Source organism: Crocodylus siamensis, chromosome 4 (genome assembly GCF_052110815.1).
Source record: "Crocodylus siamensis isolate JL-2025a chromosome 4, ASM5211081v1, whole genome shotgun sequence".
Lineage (NCBI taxonomy): Eukaryota > Metazoa > Chordata > Crocodylia > Crocodylidae > Crocodylus > Crocodylus siamensis.
The window spans coordinates 113,569,897-113,592,342 of NC_143398.1; the positions used below are offsets into that span (position 1 = coordinate 113,569,897).

A 22,446-nucleotide genomic window follows, 5' to 3' on the forward strand; every position below is an offset into this window, starting at 1 on the left:
ATTTTTAACTCACAGGAGTTTGCAGCGTCTTTATTGTGTATGGAACCTCTGCCTGAGCTGAACCCAAAATCTCAAAACATAGTTCAGTCAAAGGTGGTGAGTTTGATATGGATGTGTATCCAAATCACAAGTTACAATGCAGGATTGTCAGTGGGTCCCAGCAATGCTCAGAAGAATTTCAGACCTTTTCAGAAACCCAGGCTAAAGTCAGCTGAAGTGCTGAATCCTCCGAACCAGGTATGTTTTCTCATTTCAATTTTGGGACCATGTTGTAAATGTCATGCATCTCAAATATTTAGCCCATGCAGCAGTTACAGCATGTGATGGCAGCACTGGGATTTTGGGAAAAGAGAGGGAAGGTTGTTTATCTAATTATAGGTAATTGAGTTTTCAGTGTCAATAATCTGATTAATGTTCCACAACCTTGCAGTAGTTCTTATACCCAGGAATCATGGAGCTTCTCTTTGTTTCAAAGGGGGAAAACTCCTGTCTGGAAGGGGGTGTGAAACAAGATGCTTCTGGATTACTAAAAGGCAGAAAACTTTGCTATTGCCAGTAAAAAGCCTTCCTCCCATAGTGCTGTTCACCCTGCAATATCCAAGCATGTGTCACAAATGCATATGCACTAATGATAATACCTAGCTCTTAGGCTTTCCATCATCAGATCTCAAAACACTTGACCCAGGAGGTCAGTATCATCACCCCCAAGTTATGGATGGAGAAGCTGAAACTTGGGGAGGTGAAGTAATTTGCCCAAAGTCATGCAGCAGATCAGAGGTCAGGGTGGGAAATAGAACCCAGGCCCCTTGAATCCCTGTTCAGTGTTTTATCCAGTAAACTACACTTCCTCTGTTAGGCTCACATCACGTACCTCTGAAGTGGAACATAGGAGCTATTCAGCCGAGAGACAGTTTGGGACGGAAGGTGGGGGGAAAGGTCCCCAACAGAAATTTCAGGAAGAATGTGGCAAGTCAGGAAGAATATGACAAGTTATTGCTCACACTGGCATTTAGCCAAACTAACACTCCTACGCTATAAGAAGTGCATGTTGTCTTTAATGACCACAAGTGTGGTCAGGCTCTCATTTATCTCATCTGAAAGGCAGCATGTCCAGCGGGTCACCATCCGCTAATGTTATGATTGAACCTGGTTCAGTACTGACTCAGAGGAAAGAGTGCCACTGACTAAGTCACCCACATCACTTCCTGCAGCACCCTGGGTTTTCCTTGGAGTACTGACCAGACCCAACACTGCCTAGATGGTGAGATCAGATGAGATCATGATGTGAAGTGGTCTGGCTGCAGTTAAGTATAGAGGCATATTGAAAAAAGCAATGCTCCTAGTAAATGCTGGGAGGTTTTCTGAATGATTGGGTCTTGGGTTACAGATCTCAAAAACAAGAAATCTTCTTTAACTGACCTGGTAATAATAATAGGGTTTTAAAAGTATTTGTTTGGCCAGTGCTGACTACATGCTTACACAGTTAGCCCTGGCCTGGGAAAGATCTAAACCACAATGGCTAAGTATAGAGGTCTCTAAAATATCTTCATATATACAGTGCCTGAATACACAAACACAGCCAGTCTCTCTTCTGCCTACAGAAGCAATATTTTTCCATAAAATTTGTATTGACAGAGGTTTTCCCCTGGAGTTAGGCTTCTCTAATAATATAAAAAGCTTCCAGAATTGTATCCTTCTGCTGAACCCCATTTCAGCCCTCCGTTTGAACCCAATATAAGCAATGTCATCTCTTTCTGAGGAACAAATAAAGCACTTTTCATTCTGCGGTGGAATAGCTCCTGACTGGGGCTTGTTGAAAACACCACACAGGCGGATTGGAATAGGAAGACGACAGAACCAGGACTCCCTGCCCTGCCTTCTGAGCCCAGCAGAATCCATGTATTTGGGTGGGCCCTCATTCTGGGAGTCCTTCCCTGAGCCTTGAAGCATGGAAGAGGGCATATACAAGGGAACCAGAGGAACAATTCACATTCCTCACCTCTGGGGATCCATATGCCACTGTAGAGAAAGCACTTCTGTGTGCGGCATGGAGAATGCCTACTGAGGTAGACTCCCAGTTTGCATGCAGCAGTTTGGAGCCCAGAGGCTTGGCTTTACAGGCAAGTTGGTCCTGTCCTTTTCTGACAGTAGAGAGTGCTGTAGTGAAACTCAGTGGGCCTGTCCCGTGCACACTACCTACAGAACTAGACATAATACAGCCATCATGCCATGACATTTTGTTCCTGAACACTCTCCTGATGAGCAGAGCTTACGGGGCACACCCAGCTGGCTAAGCTGGCTATGTTTCAGGTTGGGAGGGCTGTGCATGTAGACCAACTTCAGGCACATTTGCCACAAGTAGTGTGGGCAGTCTCTGTGTGGCATGTGGCAAATTGGGGAGGGGTCAGGCAGTGTAGTAGCAGATAGAGAAGAAAGCAGAGGAGCAGATTGGGCAGAGGCAGGGGATTGGAGTGGCATTCAGGAAAGGCACAGAGTTTAATTTGGGGTGCACCTTCCAGAAAAGGTGACACTTAGAGTGTCTACAGATTGCGCAGTTTCAATCAGGATTCTCCATTATGGTTCTGGATTACTTATTTACTGGTACAGATCCAGTCCTGGAAACCCCCAGTGAACTTGTTGTCCTTCTTAGAATTGGTCAGCCTCTTTGTATCCTGGTGTCAACTCAGAGCTGAATATGAGAGAGCCCTCAGAGCTCTACCCCAGTCTGTTTGTATATACTGACGTTGATATATTTGAAAAAAAAAAAAGCATTTCTCACTTTGTGTGAAACCCATTCTCCAGGAAAACAGAGCATGAAGCAGTCAGGAACTTCTCCTGGTGCAGAGAATGGGTTTGAGAGCTTTCCCATGTTATGCTAGATCGTTGTTCTGGAGGTCACTTAATACTCTGTAATCCTATGGTGACTTCATTCTAGGGGCTCTCAGTTCTTTAAAAAAGTTCATTAACTTAGCCTCTCAGGCTGTTGTAGGCAAGCAGTATTGTTCTCAATGTAAACTTGAGGACACTGAGGCACAGAGCACTGTAGTGGCTTGCCTAAGATCCTAAGACAGAAATAGAATCTTAATGGACTTATTGTTTCCCAGAGGTGCTGAACACCTGAAGCTCTCACTGATCCCCGTGAGATGTGTGTGCCCATCTCTTCAGATAATCAGGCCATAAGTCTTCTGGTCCCTGTTCTAACCACTAGGTCATCTTGTTGCATACGGTATGCAGGGCACTCAGGTTTGATTTCCTGGGATGCAATGTTATTGCTGTTCTTTACCCTGCCTTTTTATTTACATGAAATTCAATACCTCTATTCAGCTACCCTCTCTGTGAGTGATAAGACTGTGAAATTGTAGTTGTATTGTGAAAAAAATAGTGCCACAGAAAGAAAGAGGCCAGTGTATGGTTTTAAATAAATCCCACAGCACTGCAGCTTCCATTCAGCATGCAGTCCCTATGTAGGACTGAGAAAGGGTTTCCTCTACCATTATTTTCGTGTGGCATTCAGTTAGTGTGGAAGGACTGGCCAGAAACTTGCAAAGTGCAAAGGCCCACAGTGTTAGTATTGGGATGGGCGAATTTTGTGAACTGAGGACCAAAAACAGGCATGATAGGAATTCCTTCCCCTCTGTACTCAGGCAAATCCCCTCTGTTCCCACCCCTGCCTGCTCCCCTCCCATTCCCCTCTTCCCCACCTGCCATTGCTGCTGTCCCAGAGGTGAGAGGACCTTCTGCCCTCCTTTAGCTGGGTTCAGCCTGGGACAATGGTAGCAGCAAGGGGGTGCATTTCTTCTCCCTGCCTGGTCCACTGGGTGTTTCCTACCAGCCTGGGTGCAGGTATGGTGGTGGGGGGAACCCTTCTGCCACCCACTTTCCTGGGTTAAGCCTGGCCCCAACACAGCAAGGCTGGAGTGGCTCTGGAGCTCCCCTCACCCCCAGGACAGTGGGAGGACTGCGGAAGGGAGGAGATGTGCCTCTAAGCAGGGAGAGGAAGGGAAAGTATTCTTACCTGCTTTGGGGATTTAAAAAAGTCTCTGCCTGCTGCTCCAGTGATTCAGTCTGCCTGCCCTGATGGGAGGAGGGGAGGAAGCTGGAAGTGGGGTGTGCAGCATCGGTCACTGCTCCTACATCCCCTGTCTGCAAAATCCTGGATCTGCTTCTGCCCATCTCTCCCACCTGGAGGCCAGAACTACAGGAGGTGTCTGAGATTTTGATCCTGCAAACACCTGAGTGCTTCTTTCAAGGTGCTAAACACTTTCAACTCTCACTGACATCAGTGGGAGCTGAGGGATCAGCCCCTGTGTAGGGAGGACGGAATCACAGTTCCAGTTGGTCTCTAATAGACTATTTCAGCTGAGTAATTGAGCTGTTTGTATGTGAAAGAAATTAAGCAGGAAGGTTTTGGGGGGTTAAACTTCTAAGTGGCCTGGGGCCGTATGCCCTGCAAGCCGCAACAATGGGGGCCACATACCCTGGGGACTGCACTGACAGGCTCCTAGGTAGCCCCCTTCCACTTTCCTCCACCCCCACTGCACTGCACGTGCAGGTGTCAACCCCTCAACACACACACACGAGGGAAGCCCCCACCTTTGCTCCCTGGCCATGGGCTCCCCCACTGCACTGTGCTGCAGGCTGAACTGACCACTCCTTGGCTAGGGACAGACATTACATATAAACCGGTTTAAATGATCAGAAACTAGTTTAAACCTGTAACAGAACAGATGTTCAGTGCACATAAACAAGTTTGATAATGGCAGCAACCAGTTTGAGATAAGCCTGGTTGAATGTAGTATCAGACTTATCTGATTTGGCTCAAACCAGTTTATGCAATGTCTGTTCCAGATCCCTTGCTGGTTTAAGATAAACCAGATTCCCCCAGCATCCCAGCATGCTTTCTGGCTGGGCAGGGTTCTCTGCTGCACAGCAGGGATGGCTCCTCCCTTATGTGCCCTGGCTGCAGGTCCAGCAGAAACTGTAGGCACAGGAGGGTGTGACTGGCTTCTCCCTGTCCTACCCCACCTCATTGCTCAACCAGGAATCCTCTTCTCCCACCCATTTCCTACAGCATGGACCCCAGCCCCACGGACCCAAGGCATGTGGTATGCTAGCTAATGCCAAGAGGTGTCTGTGTGTGTCTCTCTCTAGTTTCACTAGGACAGGCAGACAGGACAGTGACTGCTTAGGGCTTTTTGGAGCTAATCAACAGGTCAGCTGGTAAACTGTTTAAGAAGAGTTTGAACTAATGGAGATAGGCTATTGTTTTGCTGATGGGGTGAAAAACACTGTTATATCAGCACCCTGCTGGCTTGCTTGCCTGTCAGTTTGTTGCAGACAGTATAAAGAAGCAGGGAGGGAGATTGAAAAGCTCCATATTATCAACAGATACATGCACTGCACACTAGGGCTGTGTGAAACACCATCATTTCTTTTTGACATCCATTTTGCCATTTCAAAGGGACATTGTTTCAATTCATTGTTTCGTTTCGTTTCAAAGCACTGTCCCGTTTCATTTCGTCAAAACTGTTTTGCTGTTTCGACTCATTTTGACATTTCACCCATAGGCTATAATGGGGAATCATGAAAATGCCTAAAACATTGTAATTGCTTGCCTGCTTTGGATGCAGATTGCAGGGATGGTCGCCCCTCCTGAGGGCATGAAGCCTGCTGAGTTTCAAGGAGATAGGTGCAGAGGTTTCTCAGAAACTGCACCTCAAAGTTTTGAAAGCAAAATTTGCTGGCAGTAGCACACAGATCCGAAGGCTTGCACCCCTGGGAGGGCTGCAGGGCTGTGCCGGACTCCTCCCAGGGGTGCGGGCCCCTGGATCTGTGCCAGATGACAGGAAGCTGCAGCTGCCACTTGGGACTGGTGCTGGGTGCAGCCTGCTCCCAACACCAGGCTCCATGGAACTCAGCCTGGTGGTGGGAGGTGGAGCGCAGTCGCGGCTCTGCCTGCCTCCCACTGATGGGCTGCACTCTGAGCGGCTCTGCAGCCCCATGGAGCTCAGCCCAGTGTCGGGAGGTGGGCAGAGCCAGGGCTGTGCTCTACCTCCCGCCACCGAGCTGAGCTGCAGGGGCTGTGGAGCTGCTCAGAGCTCAGCCTGGTGGTGGGAGGCGAAGTGCAGCCCCATCTCTGCCCACCTCCTGCTACTGGGCTGAGCTCCATGGGGCTGGCGGAGCTGATTGGACCTCAGCCCGACGGTGGGAGCCAGGCAGAGCCAGCACTCCGCTCCAATCAGCTCTGCTAGCCCCACAGAGTGCAGCCTGGCAGTGAGAGGCGGAGAGAGCCAGGGTTCTCCTTGCTGGGCTGAGCTACGTGGGGCTGCGGAGCCGCTCAGAACACAGCCCTGGCTCTTCCCTGCCTCCCACCACTGATTTGCTTTGGAACCAGTGCTTTGGAGTGCCCTCATTTCGTTTCAAAGCTGTTTCAATGCTTTTTGTTTTGTTTCAATTTTGCTGTTTCGAGCTTGAAATACGTTGAAACAGCTTTGAAACGAAATACTTGCCGAAATTTTGCACAGCCCTACTGTACACCCCCCACCCCACCCCTTGCCTCAGAGTGTTAGCAGGGGTCTGGGGCCTGGCAACACTCCCGCCCCTTGAGTAGCTTGCAGGGAAAAGCTGGGGATGGTGCAGGCAGACCTCCCTAATCAAGTGTCCTGCCAAGGCCTGGCCACACCCCCCCTCCCCAGCTCAGCACTGTGTGAGGGAAGGGAGGGCTGTTTAGTGCCCCATGGCTTCCAGTCTGAACCACTGCAGGCATGTGCCTGAATTTCCTGTCCAGAGAGAATGTCTGTCTGGTTACAAACCAGTTCTGCCTAGCCAGGTTAGACTAACCTGCAAAAATTGAATTAATTCAGGCTCAGGCTTTTTGAATGTCTGTCTCTTGGGGTACAGGCAGATAGTGAAAGCCAGAGGGAGAGAAGGCAAGCCCAGAGCCCTGGCTACTGCTACAGCAGAAGCTGTAAGGGGAGTAGTAGTCTGGCAGGAGCTGGGGAGGGTGCAGTTTCAACCCTCTCGGGCTGCCCTGGTTTAAAGGAAGGCAGCAGGATTAGTGGTTGAAGGTTGATAATTTTCTCCATGGGTGAGGGACCTTTCGTCTGAAGCCTCAAAGTCTTCTCCACACATCCAATGATCCATCTTTGTAACACCGCTGTGACCAAGTGCCCCCCAATCATTGGAGTGCTGCATTAAAATCCTGTTGGCCATAACCATTTGGGAAGTTCACAATAGCTGTAGGATGCATTTATTTTAATTTCATACATAGAAGTCTATCTTTATAATGTAGTGCAGGGTGTGGTGTCTTCACAAGAGATGCCCAGGACAGGAGTTTCAGGGGATGCTGCAGTCCAAACTTAAGATTTCTTGACAGAAGTTTGAGGTTCTGTTTGTTCATTTGAGGAAAGTGGGCCCCAGACTCTCTGGCTGTACTTGCTAATAGAGACTAATGGTCTCCAGCACCCTCCACAGAGAGCAGGTTGCATAGCATCTTCATAGGGGGAACATTCATATAGGGCTGGAGGGTGGTAAGCCTTGCAAAATATTCACCCATTAGGGACCAGTAAAGTGTGGTTTGCCTGTTTATACCTGGTGTCATCCTTTATTAAGAGGAGCAGGTGGAACTAAAGCTGTCTGGTCTTGTAACCCCATGGTTCCAAGAATAATTTATGAAAACATTCAGGCTCAGATTTTCAAAAGTGACTATTGATTCCAGATACCTCTTTTTTTTCAGTACCCAACTGGAGATATTCTAAAAACCTGATTTTCAGGAATGCTGAATTACCCATCTTCTTAAATCCAGGCCCCTTAAAGGTAACTTGGGAACATCATATCAGACCACTAGTCACTTTAGAAATATTTGGCCATTGTCCCTGTTCATCACTAGATTTCAAATATCTTTTTTATAGAAACATCCCTACTTTAGAGATGGAGAAACTGAAGTACAGAGAAATTAAGGGTGAAGGACAGCATTTTAGACTTAACCATATCCTCAGCACGCCTCTTGGCTAGCTACAGGTAGCACTGGGATCAGCATGGTCACTTTAGGCAGCCTCCTGGCAGTGCTCGCTGTTTTGGATTCCAGTCTGAGGTGCCCAGTTCTCTCTAAATACTGGGTACCAAGGTGTGAATTGCAGGGTTTCCTCTGGGGGCCAGGCAACTAAAGGTGAAGAATTTCAGTACTAACTTTTAGGCACCCAAGTCCGTTATTGGATCTAACACTAAGCAACTTGTGCAAAGTCTATGTTTGGAGGAAACAGCCCATCTCTCCTGAGTCTTGGTTTCATGCTCTGTTCAGTGCTTCATGCTGCCTTCTGGTCTCTTTCTTCTGATTCAGCAAGACCCATGAGGCTAGAATTGGCTGGGTCCTGAAAAAGTTTTGACCAAGAAACATTTATTGTCCTGCATCCCTCTGGTGGCAAAGACTTTCTCCTTTAGAGCTGGAGTTTTGGATCTGGTCTTACATGGGTACAGAGATGAGACTGTTGTGGCTGAGATGCGTGGTGGTTTCTGCAGATCCACCTGCAGAGGGCAAGGCGTCTGGCTGAGTCTGTCTGAAAGCGGCACAGAGCAAAAAACAAAGAGAGGGAGGGAGGGTCATAAGTACCCTCCATTCTCTCCTGATAATCCCTTAAAAAATAATTGCAGGCCCAAACCTCTGGCCTCCAGCAAATTTTCCACTCGATTAAAGGCTTTTGTGAGGCTGTGGAAAGGGACACGCAGACTTGCACATTGTAACGGTGCCCGAAACTTCCAGCTGGGATTTTTTCCATCAAAAGGGGATTTTAGTAAAACCATTATAAGGGGCTTAGTCACAGAAAAGCAGTTGAGCTGTGAGACAGGGGTAGATTAGCATTAACATGCTTGTTTTTGGCACTAGGGACAAGGATAGAACTTATACCCAGCCACTCATATGCAACATCCCTCTGTCTGTCTGTCTGTCTGAGTTCCTGGCAGGTGTGTGACAGACATGTCATCTCAGCACACTGGGCACAGTCCTGTGGGTAAACACTGAGATGGAGGAGGGGACTGTATGGCTCAGATGCAAGTTCTACTGCAATGCAGTCCAGGTCAGTAGACTGAAATCCACTGCCATCTCTCCGATCAATGTTTGGCATAGCCAATGTAAAATGAGTGGGTAATAGATGAGTGCATCTTAAAAACACATCATGAATATTGGCACATTACTGGCAATGTCAGGGGCCACCTGACTATGCCTTTTGTCTCTACAGGTGGTCTCTTCAGATCAAAGCTAAAACAGAGTTAGCAGCTGACACTGCTTCCATCAGTGCTGTGTTTCCTGAAAACAGAAATCTTCACTCCCCGAAACTGTCAGGCCGGCACCCAGGACATGATTTCACTTCATGAAAGAAGCATAATGTTGCCTGAAATAAAAGCTGTGGCAAATCCCACTGCTGGTAGCAAAAACCTGGGAATGCCTCTGTAGTAGCAGAGTTTGGTGCCACCAAAGTCAGGAGTACTGATTCTTGCAGAACCTGTTCTTTCAAGTCCTTCCAGATCTGGTTTTAAGGAGTCTAAACAGACAGCAGCTCAGCCCACCAGAAGATGTAGTCTAGAGGCTAGGGCTTAGGACTGGGTGTGAAAGGGAGGTAGGATCCAGTCCTGGTCCTGCCACTGACCTAATTCTGAGTTCTAGTAAACTAGTAGGTGGCACTTCCTGTTAAAAGGGCAGTGTCAGTACAACTGTGTCAGAAACATTAGAGATGGAGAAGACCTATTTTTCCCATTTCATGTGCAAAAAGGACACACCCGTCCCCACTTCTTCAGGCATCCTAATAATTACAAGATGATTGTTAAAAAATAACCATGCAGCAGAGCACAACAAACACCACACACAGCAAAATGAAATGAACGTAAACAGTCATTAAAGCGAAAAGATATACCCCACTCTGTTATCATTCCCATACCTTCAGACCTCTGAAAAAAGCCCAGCAAATGAATTACCCTTTTTTGTCCTGACCTAAGGCTAGGTACAGACATTACACTTCTACGGGTATACATGATCGCAAACAAGTCTATACCCATAACAGAATAGAAGTTTGGCATACAAAACCAGTTTATACTGTAGCATAACAGAAGTTCAGCACACAAAAGTGGTCTATACCTGTAACAGAAGAGAAGTTCAGCACACAAAGATTGGTTTCAAAATGGTTGAACCTGGTCTAAGATTTGCATCCCCCTCTTCCTTCCTCCCCCGCCCCAAGGATGAATGTGTGTTCTGTTCACTACCAAGCTACACTACGTTGCTCACAGAAAACTGTGTAACTTATATCAGTTCTGCCTCGGGCTTTTTGACTGCTGGTACCTCATCTAAGTGTCAAGAGATTTGGACCCCATAGTACTATGGTAAGGAAAATGTTGGATCCAGAATTCATGGGTGCACATAGACAGTACCCAGGTAGTAACTGTCTCATGTCTCTTCCAGAGGGTCTTCAGCTTGGGCTTTTCCATAATTACAGCTTTGGGCTCATGCCACCAAAAGAGAATCGGTCTTATAGGGTGCCTATATACATGCATCGAGGCTTCTCCAATATACTGTAATTACAGCATGTTAAAACACACTCGATTAATCGAGTGCTGTAATTACTGCACTCCAGCAGACTCAAGTGTCATGTATATCAGCAACCCTGCACTAAAAAATGGCAGCAGGGGTGCTTTAAAGATAATTTGACAAGCTTTAGTTAAAGTGCTCCACCGCCATTTTCTGTGCAGGGATGCTAACACACTGTATGCTCCAGGCGCTTTAATTAGAGCAGCTCTTGTAGCCGCTCTAATTAAAGCGCCCCTCCACCCCCGCCACCTAGGGTATGTGTATAAACACTCATAATCAGGAGAATTTAAAGCCATTTAGGGCCTTCTAGGTCATAATCAGTATTGTGTGCAAATCTACAGGCAACTAATAGAGGTCCTTGAACCAGCATTCCCTCTAAGCTGTGCGGCATGTGCAGCCGTGCAAGCATACCTGGCAGTGGGGCATAAGCGCACCTGTTCGGCCACATACACCACACAGTTTAGAGACAACACTGCCTGGAACATGGGAGTCAGATGAGTTCTTGGTAATATACATAGCTTAATAATCAGGCAGCTGCCTTTTGCACCTGCTTTAGTTGCATTTAAGGTGTAGTTCCATATTGGGTCTTGTGTTCACTAGGAAAAAAAGAAGTGTGTTCTTGAGTTAACTAAAGCAAGATAAATTCCTAGTGAAGACACAGTAGTCTGTAGTTTTCTTGCAAGTCATCAGCTCAAGTTAAAGGTAGCAAGGTAAGGAGTCTAGTCTTTAACTCACATGAAAACCTCCAACTGCCTCTGTTCTCTGCTCAGATGGTTTTCCCCACTTCACCATCATTGCCTCAGTCTTTTCTGGATTGAGCTTTAGCCAGCTAGACTTCAGACGTGCTACAGCCTTAAGGAGGTGACCACATTATCTGGGTCAAATGAGATAGAGACAGAGTTGGATATCGGTTGTCTGGAAAAAATACCATCGCCCATGCTGCTTTACTCACCTGTCCAAAAGCTCCACATATGCACTGAATAAAAGGGACAATGGGATAGCACTCTGTATTTCCATCCCTTTGGAAGGTAGAGCAATTGTTCACGGTTAGATGTGCAATTTCTGAGATCACAAAGTGCTGCTGAAGGACAGTGCTTTCCACTTCTTGTTGCATCCATAAGCTACTCAACACCTGCTCCTATCAACAGTATCAGCAAGGACACCTGGTCTTCATCCAGTACCAGGAGATCATTCACCAGTGTTGTCAGTAGATTATCTGGGCAAAAATCTAGTTTGTTCCCTGACTGACGAAGGTCAAGTTGATCTGAAGCTTCAAAATGCTCTGAGTCATCTTGCCACAGCCTTCTCAACAATCTAGAAAACTGAATGGTATGTAACCAGTTTATCAACATCAAGTAGTGGTTTCTTGAGCAAAGGCTAAAATAATGCTTTTTTTCAAAGCAAAGAGAGGCTTTTACTAGTGAAAATAATCCTGGACACAGGAATCCTGAATACTTGAGTATTCCCCACTGATTTTCAACAGAAATGGCTTAGACACAAAGTGCAGGTACACCTCAGAGCGAACCACTCTGAAAATCAAGCAGATAAGACTTAGTATTCAGTCCAAACTACTGTTTTGCCCCATGGATGCAAATAACTTATTCTGAATCTGTTTGGTTTTGTTTTGTCTGGAGGAATTCAGACTAGCCACCAAACTGAGACAGTCTGGATTAACCAGTCTATCAACATCCCAAAACGAATCCGTTGTCTGAGGTTTTGTGGGTGATATGATGAAGGTACCAAAGTATGCACCCTGTCTCCTGTACAGCTATAGCATACAGCTTGCAAAATGTTTATACTACAACTAATCAGCTTTGGCATAAAATGGACACTGATGCTGTGACCATCTTCTTATCTCTTCGCTCATTGCAGGTCATCAGCAAGTGTGGGTGGCCTGTAAGGATGAAGCTGGGGAAAAGAATGTCTGAGCCTACTCAATTAGTGGTGGACCAAAGAGCATTTTACAATCCTCTTAAATTCTTGCTGGAGGTGTCTGTCAAAAGAACAGCATTCTTCTCCTGGAAGTCTCTTGGCTCTGTTAACCTCCTTAAGTGGACCATCAAGACAGGTCCTTTGACTTAACAGGGGAGAGGGGCCTCACCCTCAAATTGCAAAAAATCGCTTTATCAAGTAAATGTAATAGTTACTGATTCCCCTAGACAAACCCACTAAATCAAAAGTGTGCCTGGCTGCATGAACTGAAGTGCTTGCTTCCTGTAGTAATGGATCCGTAATGGTAGCCAGGAAGTCCTGGCTATTGAATATGGATATTGAATTTACTTAGTAATTCACTAGTGAAACTAATACCACAGTCGTGAGAAACTTAATAGGTTCATGCAGGACTTTTGCCAGTAAAGCTTGGAAATCAGTACATTCAAACAAATCATATCTTAACTGCATACCAGGGTTTGCACGCAAGTGGGACACAATCAAGCCAAGTGTGGTGGCAAGTGATGCTTTAGATTCAAATAGTGCCGTTGCCATGTCTGGTTTGGCTCATAATCACTTGAAGACCTGACTGGTGACAACTACACCAAACATCAGCCAGCAGAGCTATTCAAATACATGCCAGTTCAGTGTGCAGTTATGGAAGGCCTTATCCTGTATGAGACTGAACACTTTAAAGCTCTCCAGGTATTTTGTTTTCATTTATCAAAATTAGCGGGACCCTTGTCCGCAGACACCATCCTTCTAAAAAAAAAAGTGTGAGTGAAGCGAAAAGGATTGAAAATAAGCACTGTATCTTGAATTCAAGCTTCCCCAGTCTTCAAAAAAGGCTTTCCTGGCTCATTATGGCAGGGAGCAGGGAACTGGCTCCTGCTCAGCCACGCTCTTATCCTTCATTCCAGGCCTTAGTGTTCCCAGTGCAAAGTATCTTATGGCATCCAAGGGACAGCCAAAAACCTAATAAAAACCTTTGTTGAGTAGGGGTGGTCTGTCTCAGTCATGCTACCCATGAGGGAGTCCTGGTTGGCTGAGAGCAAGCTGTGCTGCAATAAAGGAGGGATGCCTGGATCCTGGCTACTTAATCCAGTAGTCGATCCTCTGGATCATGGTGTAAACGTAAGAGGTCGAATCAGATGCCCGATGATTCCATTTTGTGGCTGACAAGCCCAATTCAAGAGTGTCACAGCTTGTTACAAATTTCACAGATCCGTACGTTGTTTGAGTTGGAGTCCAAGTTTACAGCACTCTGCTTTCTTCTTTCTCACTTTGCTCGTATCCTCTGGATTAAAGCCATTTCATGTTGAGCTGCACCCAGTGCCAGATGTTCCCTCCAGATCAGTGGGGATTCTGCGTGCTCCTCTCAGCTTTCTACACTGGTGTTGAACAACGTCATATAATTTTTGCTCACATTGCAATACTACCCTAAAAGGCAACCTGGCTTAATAACCAAGAATGCTTAACCCATGTTGTGGCAAAGCACAGTTGTTATATCTGATGTTTAAGTTTTCCCTTTTAAATCAATCCCCATGATCTTTTTCTGTTGCTGTTCTCTGAGCCCCATCCAGATTATCAGTACATTGCTGGCATTTCTGTCTGCAAAACTATATAGACAATAGTCTAGGTTAGGTCTCTCCAAAGAGGGATTATTTCTACTTCAGCCATGATATGACACTTGTACCTAACTGTAAGGGGATGCTGCTTTCAGGGCCTGAAACCCCAGCTGCAGGTAGGCAGCAATTCATAGTCTGCCTAGCTAGCTGGAAGGCTGGGAAAAAGCTGCAACTGATGATTAGTAAATGAGGGTGGAGCCAAGAGGGTTAATAGCTCTGGAGGTGAAAGGTGGGAGAGGGAAGGCTGTGGTATTGAGTGAGAAGCATGGAGCCTGGGTTATCTTCTCAGGGATTGAAGAAAGACTGCTGGTTTTGGTTTCTCTGTCAGTCTGTTGTTTTGCATAGTGTTTGTTGCATTTCTGTGGGGACAAGTTTGCTCCATGAAAAGTAAAGTGGCTGGAAACAGAAGTGGTGGGCCTTGAGAAGGAAGCTGGGCAAGTGCCCTGTCTACAACAACCCCTACAGCCTACCCCAGTATGAGGTTAAATTGTGGAAGAGTCCTTGAACAGATGGACAGAAGGGCTGGTCTGTCCTGTCCCCTTCCTTTGTGTCCCAGTACTTTTGTCAAACTACAGGTGACATCTCACTGCAACCTTTGCATGTGAAGAAAGGAGGATCCTGAGGTCCCTGTGGTGCAGGCCCTTCTGCTGGGTTCGGGTTTGGGGCTCACAGGCTGCTGCTACGCGCAGGTGAGCGCTGAGCTGAACAAAGCGGGTGGCTTGCCCAGCGCCTGCGGGTCTCCCTGGCGCAGCGGCGAGAGGGGACAGGCTCTGGTCTGCTCGGGCTGAAGCCTGGGTGGTGCTGCTCCAGGGCTCCTTACACAGCTGAGCAGCCGATCTGTGACAGCTAAAACGACCCTCCCTTCCCCCCGCAGCACTGCAGAGCAGTAGCAGGTCCTGAGCAACCTCAGCTGAGGGGCAGGGTGCTACCGGACAGGGCCTTTTCCTGCCCTGTCCGCCGGCCGCTCCCGCCACCCTGAGCCGCGGGAGCCCCCGAGCGCTCGGGCTGGCCTCACGCCGGGACGGGGGCGGGCGGCTCTGCCCCGGGCTGCTCGGAGCTGAGGCCGAGGCCGGGCGGCGCCGGGCCCCGCTCCCCGCAAGCGGCGGACAAGGCTGCCGCCTGGCGACGCAGCCCGCTCCCTGCACTGCCCGGCCCGGCCCGGCCCCGCCCCGCAGCTCTGAGAGGCGCCCCGGCCAGGCCCGTGCCCGTGGCCGGGGGCAGGGGGCCCGCAGGCTCCCGGCGGCAGCCCCACGCCCCGGGCAGGCGGCGGGAGCCAGGTGGCGCCTCCCCCCTCCCGCCATGTGGCCGGGGCCGGGAGGAGGGGCTGGCGGGAAGAGCCAGCTGGAGGCTGCCGCCGGCAGGAGCAGCTGCAGCAGCTGCCGGGGCTGGGACCGGCTCGGCTCTGGCTGCTTCCTGCAGCTGCCCCCTGAGCCCGCCCCAAGCGGGGGGGTCACAGGGTACGGGGCTGCCACCGCCTTGTCGGGACTTAGGCCCCATCCCAGCCGCGCCTCCCCTCCCTTGGGTCCTCAGTAATGGCGACTGAAGTGAACGGGATTTGTTCGTCTCCTGTTGACTTCAGTGCTCAAAGTTGAGAAGTCACAAAGCCGGCACCCAGGAGACCTGCCTTGTGATTCCCTGCTGCAGCCAGGTGTCCTTCTGTGCAGGTCCCTGACAAGGATTTGGGTATTTCCAGCTGGATAGCAAGTGGAAGGGTTTTCACAGCACCTCAGACAGCAGAGCAACATTTCTTCCTATGTCAACTGAGTCATTTCATGGGGACTCTGCATTGACCCACTTCAGTTCAGGAGCGACCCGCAGGCGACCTTTTCGGTCCCTCTGTCGCCTTGGCAGAATGAGGGGATGATTGGAGACAGGTTACTCTCTTCTCTCACCCCATGAAGGCCTGCCCACTTTTTTTGCAAACCTTTCTGCTTAGGGGCAAAGGTGCATTTCTCCAGCTGAGACCACTCCCAGCAGGGAGATTCATGTCTGGGACCACGAGAGCATTGTCACCCGAGCTTCCCAGAGGGACAGCCACAAGCCAGGTCTTGTCATTTTCTAAGGGAACTATTGGACCTTCTAATAATTCAGGGCTGCAGGAAGGCTCTGCTTTCAGCAAAATTGCAAGAGCTTGAGCTCTCTTTAACTAGCACGCTGGGCCGCTTACCTCTTTTGTGAGAAGTTACAAACAGCATTTTTGCCTCAGAACTTTCCGATTCCTGACTTTAGGATGCAAAGGACCCCCCCCCCCCCCCCACACACACACCCTATAGCTTCTTAGTCAAACATCCCCCCCCTCCCCTCCATGCAAACATTGTCCAAGTTAATATAGAACCATAATGGGGAGAAGCGGTCTATACTGCTGTCTGTTCATTGGGACCCTGTTGCTACAGGCTCTGTTCTAGCGAGCAACGTGCAATTTACCATCCCTGCCTGTGGTTTCAAATGTTACCGTAAATGCCATTGGCATTGGGAACCTGTTTGGGAATTCCTATTGTGTACTGGGGTTCATACATCCTTTTTCTGGTCAAGAAGTGATTGTAAACTTTTTTTTAAAGCAGAAAAGAAAGACCCCACACCACCTTCCAAGCAAAGGAAGATGGATATAGTGTCAGGCTCAATTAGATCCAATTGTGATGGCTTTGCAAGAGGAGAACAATGTAGCTTTTGTGAAGAACCCCCCGCAAAAAAGCTTGGAAGTTTTACAATAATAATAAAAATCCCATGGCATCTAGGTGTGAGCCTCCCTCCCTGAGGTGCAGTGCAACTCTGCCCTCTTCACAGGGAGAAGTTTTTGACTTTGAAGTGAGGCCTCAAGAGATAAGGAGGTGATACGATTATAGCTTCAAACAAAGCATTATGTACACTTCGCTCTGAGTCAAAAATACAGTGAAATGTGCAAGTTGAGCAGCTTACAGCTGAAGGCAGTCATAACCCCTTTGCCAGGGCCACACTGATACCATGGACCTGCAGCCTAACTACCTGAAGTCTAACTTGAGAGGTGTTTGCTCTAGGAGAATAGTTTGGATGGAACAGACTGGAAGTGCTTAAAATGCAAATGTACAGGAACTCCAGACCATCCCCCACCCTCTCCCTCCTCTGCATGAAGGAAAGCAGCTTAAATACAGCCAGGCCTGGAGAGGAATGTTAAAAAGAGGGGAAGAATCACCCTCCTCCTTTCCATAGGGACCCTCACATGGGGAGATTCAGTATGCATGACTGAACAAGCAAGCAAGGACAGCTCCTCTTTTAACTTTCCTGAACAATGGCTTCAGCTTCTTCCACCATTTCACATTCTCTCTACCCCCAACCCCTCCTTTAAAAAAGGAAGGAGGGGGGAGGCGGGGGAGAGAAAGCCCTGCTGCAGGACTTAGAGGGAAAAAAGCTTTGTTTCATGCCCTATAAACACAGCTTAAGCCCAATCTTGAACAACAATAAAAGATCCACATCACAGTAGTCTAAAAAGGGCCCTATCAGGTTAAAAGTCATTCATTAGAGAGAGATTTGGATGGTACAAAGGACACCTTAGATTATTCAAATAGAATTTTTTTTTAAATCCATTTTTTTTCTACTTTGCATTTATCTGTTTCGGCAATGAAAATTGACTAGGCCATTTCACTTTCCCTGGTCATTCATTTCCAGGTTGTCATACTCTAGCAAGAAAGTGCAGTTTTGGGTTATAAACATGGCAGGGAAAGTAAGGGGGACCAATTGCCCTGCATTAAAGAAAAGTCACAGGACAACCACCTTTTGTCTCAAGTTTTTTAAAACTTCCCCTACACCCAAATGTCAAGTTGGATCTATTACATGGTGTGTCAGTTGCTTCATTAACAAAGTGCCAGTTGCAGTCAATCTAACCCCAAACTGAATAGACACCTACAATTTGTAGTTTGACTCTTTCTCTATAGACCTGGAGACTGGTCCTTCCAAAAGGAAGCAATTTTTGCAAACTTCTAATTATGTTGCTCAACATCCTGCACAGGAGGGACCAGACTCTCCATTTCCTTTTACTCATTAGACTTAATCAGTCATTGAGACAAGAAAACAGCCCAAACCCTCTCTAAGCCATGCACCATGTTTCTCAGAAACCAGTAGACAATGTCTTTAAAAAGCAAAGACAACACAGATACAGCTTTTTTTCAAAAACATACTTCATATTTCCTCTTTTATTATATAAATATCAGTTTAACCTTTTACTGTAAGAATATAAAATGTTTTAAGAGGATCTTTGTTATTTTTTATACAAATTCACAAACAGTACAATTAATCCATAGGGGTCTCTGGGTTTGCTTTAACTCCATGGTCTGGCCTGTTACTGTGGAGGATTTGAGGATCTGAACAACAACCGGGTGGGGGTAGGGGGAAAAAAGCCAAGGAATTTTTCATCAAAAATTAATCTTGTATTCTTCCTCTTTAAAATTATAATAATAATAATAATAATTAAAAAAAAATCTAAAGAACCAGCTCCATTTTATTGGCAGAACAGAGATAAGACTGAAGTTCATCTGTCTCCTCCCCTTCACATTACAACCTCAGGGCCTGCTCTGCTCCTCTCTCCATTTAAAAACAGGAAGCCTCACACAGTGACCTTTTTTGTAGGTGATTTGAAAGGGAGGGGGAAAATATTTGCATATATAGGTCTATATATATTTAAGAACTGAACTCGCATTTCACACATTTCTTTTAACAGTAGCCCAATCCTTGGATGGATGCTCATGTGTTACACATGTTTGTGCTAGAAGAGTTTCCAAAAACAAACAAACAAACAAAAAGAAGAAACACAGAAGCACAGTGGGGTCCCCAAGCCCAGCTGGAGAAGGAGTGAGAGGCACAGCCAGAAAGTGAAGGTGGGAGGGAAAGCTTAAAAAAAAAATACAAACCCAAGGGGCATTTTTCCAGTCTAGGCACAAAATGTTTGTCTCAAAATCTCTTTCCTGTAAGAATTCCAGGGCTTTTGAGAAAAAAAGTAACAAATTAAAACGAGGTAGCCAGACATCATATATATATTTATATATATAGAATATATTCAGCAGAAAAAAAATGTACTTAAAAATCCACAAGAACAGCAACTTCAAATGTCTTTAAAAATAAAACCATGTAAGAAAATGAATACTGTAAAGAGAGGAGAATGGATGAGGAAAACTGGGATCAGTTACAGGACATAAGCAAAGGGAATGGTGGGAGAGTAAGAGGCTGTTTTTGTAGCAGTTACTTTTTTTAGGCATTTCAAAATAAAAACAGGTCACAGTATCTCAAATGAAAGCAAAAGTGAAGCTGGAGATTCTTCCTTAAGTCCCCTGGGCAGGTAGGTGCTAGTCACACCTTCTACCCGCACACCCCAGTCTAAAGAGGAATGGATGTGTGGCTGGATATGTCTTTATTCCCACTGCCAAGAAAGAGGAAGAGGGGAGGAAGAGAGAGAATAATGAAAGGGAAGATGTGTGGCTAAGGTGACTCGGGCCTTCCAAAAGCTGGGAGCTCTGAAGAAGATGGGGAAGAAGGAACAGAGTAGAAGGAAACTGGGTTTTCATCCCCAGCGCAGGGAGATGGGGAAAAGAAGGGAGTGTCTTGGCTTTCTCTCCCAGGCTGGCATCGAGGTGCGTCCCCATGCCCCTGGTATAACTTTTCTCTGTTCCTAAAGCACAGAAGAACTGGAATGGTGGGAGATTATCCACCTCCAGTATAGGAGGGGAGACTGGAGCTGGGGACCTGACTGAAGTGAATGGAATGAGTGCATGTGAGGAGGGTGCTTCTGTGGCTGTCTCTAGGTGATTGGGCGGGGGGGGAACAGGCAGAGGTGGAATGGTCTGAGCAGGTGGTCAGTGTCCCTAGGAGAGAAGGAGGGGATAGCTGGACACGGATGGTGGCACTAGTAAGCTTTTTTTTTTCTTTTTCTATTTAGAGGGAGGCAGGGAGAGAAGAGAGGCCTGTTCCCACCTCCATTTCCACCCCCACTTCTGCAAAATGTTTCCAGTCCCCAAAATGTATCTGGACTGGGGATAAATAAGGATGGGGGAGGGGGTCTGTCTTTATCCATCCCTAGTGCACAAGGGGATGGACTCAGGGTAAAGACAGGTATCTCCAGCCCCAGTGCATAAGATTGTGGGCCTCTATCTCCTATGCCAAGGCAGGATGATGAAAAGGGAATGGGGGGGAGGGGAGGGACATGGACACTGCATCCCAAGTAGAAACCCAGGGGCATGGCAGGGCACAGAAGGGACGGGCATCCTCTCTCCTGCCTCCCAGCCAGCGCAGCCACAGGCAGGTGGCATAGGACGAGGGTACTCTCTCCATCCCTCCCTCTGGTGCTGGGGCGGCGAGTAGCATGGCTCTGTGCGTGCCCCTCTCTCTCCTCCATTGCAGCAGTCAGTGAGTCCCTCCAGAGGGGGTGGAGGTCTCGGGTGCCCCCTCGTCTCACCTGACCTTCTCGCTCTCAGTCATTTGCCAGAGTCCCAGGTTAAGCACCTTGAGGCAGGGCAGCTGGGTGATGCGCTCCAGGCCCCGCTTGGTGATGCGGGTGCAGCCATAGAGGTCAATGCCGGTGAGCTGGCTGAGGTGCTCAGCAATGAGCTCCAGGCCCTTGTCGGTGATGCGGACACACTGGCCGATGTTGAGGGTGCGGAGGCCGTGCATCTGGCGCACCATGCGGTTGATGCCCTCGTCGCTGATGTGGCAGGAGCAGAGGGAGAGGGAGCGCAGGCCGTCCAGTCCCTGGGCAATGTAGGCCAGGCTCTGGTCGCCCACCTTGTCGCAGAAGGAGACGTCGAGGCCGGAGAGGCGGAGGCTGCCCATGGCCAGGTGCATGATGCCCGTGTCACTGATGTTGTCACAGGAGCGCAGGTTGAGGCTGCGCAGGTTGCTCATGTGCGACAGGTGCAGCAGCCCGGCGTCCGAGATGCCGCCACAGAAGCTGAGGTTGAGCTGGCGCAGCCGGGCCAGCCCCCGGGCCAGGTGCTTGAGCGACAGGTCACTGAGCTTCTGGCAGTCCTGCAGCGTGAGCTGCTCCAGGCCCAGGCAGCCCTCGGCCGCGCTGCGCGTCATGCCCGCCAGGTGCCCGATGCCCACGTCCGAGAGGTGGCGGCAGGAGCGCAGGTTGAGGCTCTTGAGGCGCTGCAGTCCCCAAGCGATGAGCAGCAGTCCCGTGTTGGTGATGTTGCTGCAGCCGCCCAGCTCCAACACCTCCAGGCCCTTGAGGTACTGGGCGATGCGGCCCAGGCTGCTGTCCGTGATCTGCTTGCACAGGCTCAGGTTGAGCGAGCGCAGGGAGCCGATCTCGGCCACGAAGGCGTGGCCCAGCCCGTTGTCGGTGAGGTTGTAGCAGCCGCTCAGGTTGAGGCTCTCGATGTCGGCCATGCCTTGGATCACGTAGCTCAGGCTGCGGCGCAGCGACAGGATCTGCACCCGCCGGATGCCCCGCGCCGCCAGGCTGGGGAAGAGCGACGGGTTGGCGCGGCGCAGGTGCAGCTTGGCCTCCACGCCCCGCCACACGGAGCGGTGGTAGGCGGCGTCGCGCCACGCCGCGCACACCTGCGCCGCGCGGCCCTTGTCCCGCACCTCCAGGTAGCCGAAGATCATGGCCAGCAGCTCCGGGAACAGGCACGAGATGTGCGTCTCCATCGCCCGGCGCGGCGCGGCGCGGCGCGGCCCGGCCCGGCGGCCGCTCGCCGAGGGAAGCAAGGAAGGAAGGACGGACGGGCCCGGCCCGGCCCGGCCGCGCGGCCTCCACCCGCCTCTACCCCCGCGCCGCGCCGCCGCCCCCGCGCCGCAGCCGCATGGTGCCGGGCCGGGCGCTCCCGCGGCCGCCGCCGCTCCTTTGTCTGCGCCGCTGCTCAGGCCGCGCCGCCCGCGCCCGCCCGCATCCCGCCGCCCCGCGGGGAGCTCGGGCAGGCCGCGCTGCGGGCGCGGAGCGCGGGGGCCGCCGCTGCCGCCGCCCGGGCCCGGCTCGGCACCGCCGCCGCCGCCGCTCGGCTCCTTGCTCCGCGCTCGCCCGGGCCCCCGGCGCCGCGTCCGGGCCGCGCGGGGGGAGGGGGGAGGAGGAGGCGGCGCTGGGCTGGGTCTGGCGGCGGCTGCGGCCTCACTCGGCTCGGCGCTGCGCTGCGCTGCGCGGCTCTCCCCCCCCCGCGCCGCTTGCGCAATGGTACGATCCGGAACACTCCGAGCCGTCGCCCTGGCAACAGCGCGGCCCGTTCCGGGCCTTAACCCCTGCGGCGCCGGCGCCACCGCCGCCTCTGCCTGCGCCTCTGCCTCGCGCGCGCTCCCCGCCAGCGGCCTGGGCTCCCCCGCGCTGCGCCCCCTAGCGGAAGCCCGGCAGCACCC

General features: G+C 49.7%; 2 protein-coding genes across 2 annotated transcripts in view; one reads left to right on the top strand and one right to left on the bottom strand.

Moving 5' to 3' along the window:
* The window catches only part of WNT5B (Wnt family member 5B), an 85,692-nt gene that overhangs the window by 22,093 nt on the left and 41,153 nt on the right, over window positions 1-22,446 (top strand). The window lies entirely within an intron of this gene.
* Window positions 18,216-22,387, bottom strand: FBXL14 (F-box and leucine rich repeat protein 14). The gene has a single exon (XM_090043432.1). The coding sequence runs from the start codon at window positions 21,745-21,747 to the stop codon at window positions 20,545-20,547; it is 1,203 nt and encodes a 400-aa protein (XP_089899558.1). The 5' UTR covers window positions 21,748-22,387; the 3' UTR covers window positions 18,216-20,544.

Coding starts and splice junctions, on each gene's coding strand:
- FBXL14 (XM_090043432.1), bottom strand. CDS start 21,747: ATGGAGACGCACATCTCGTGCCTGTTCCCGGAGCTGCTGGCCATGATC.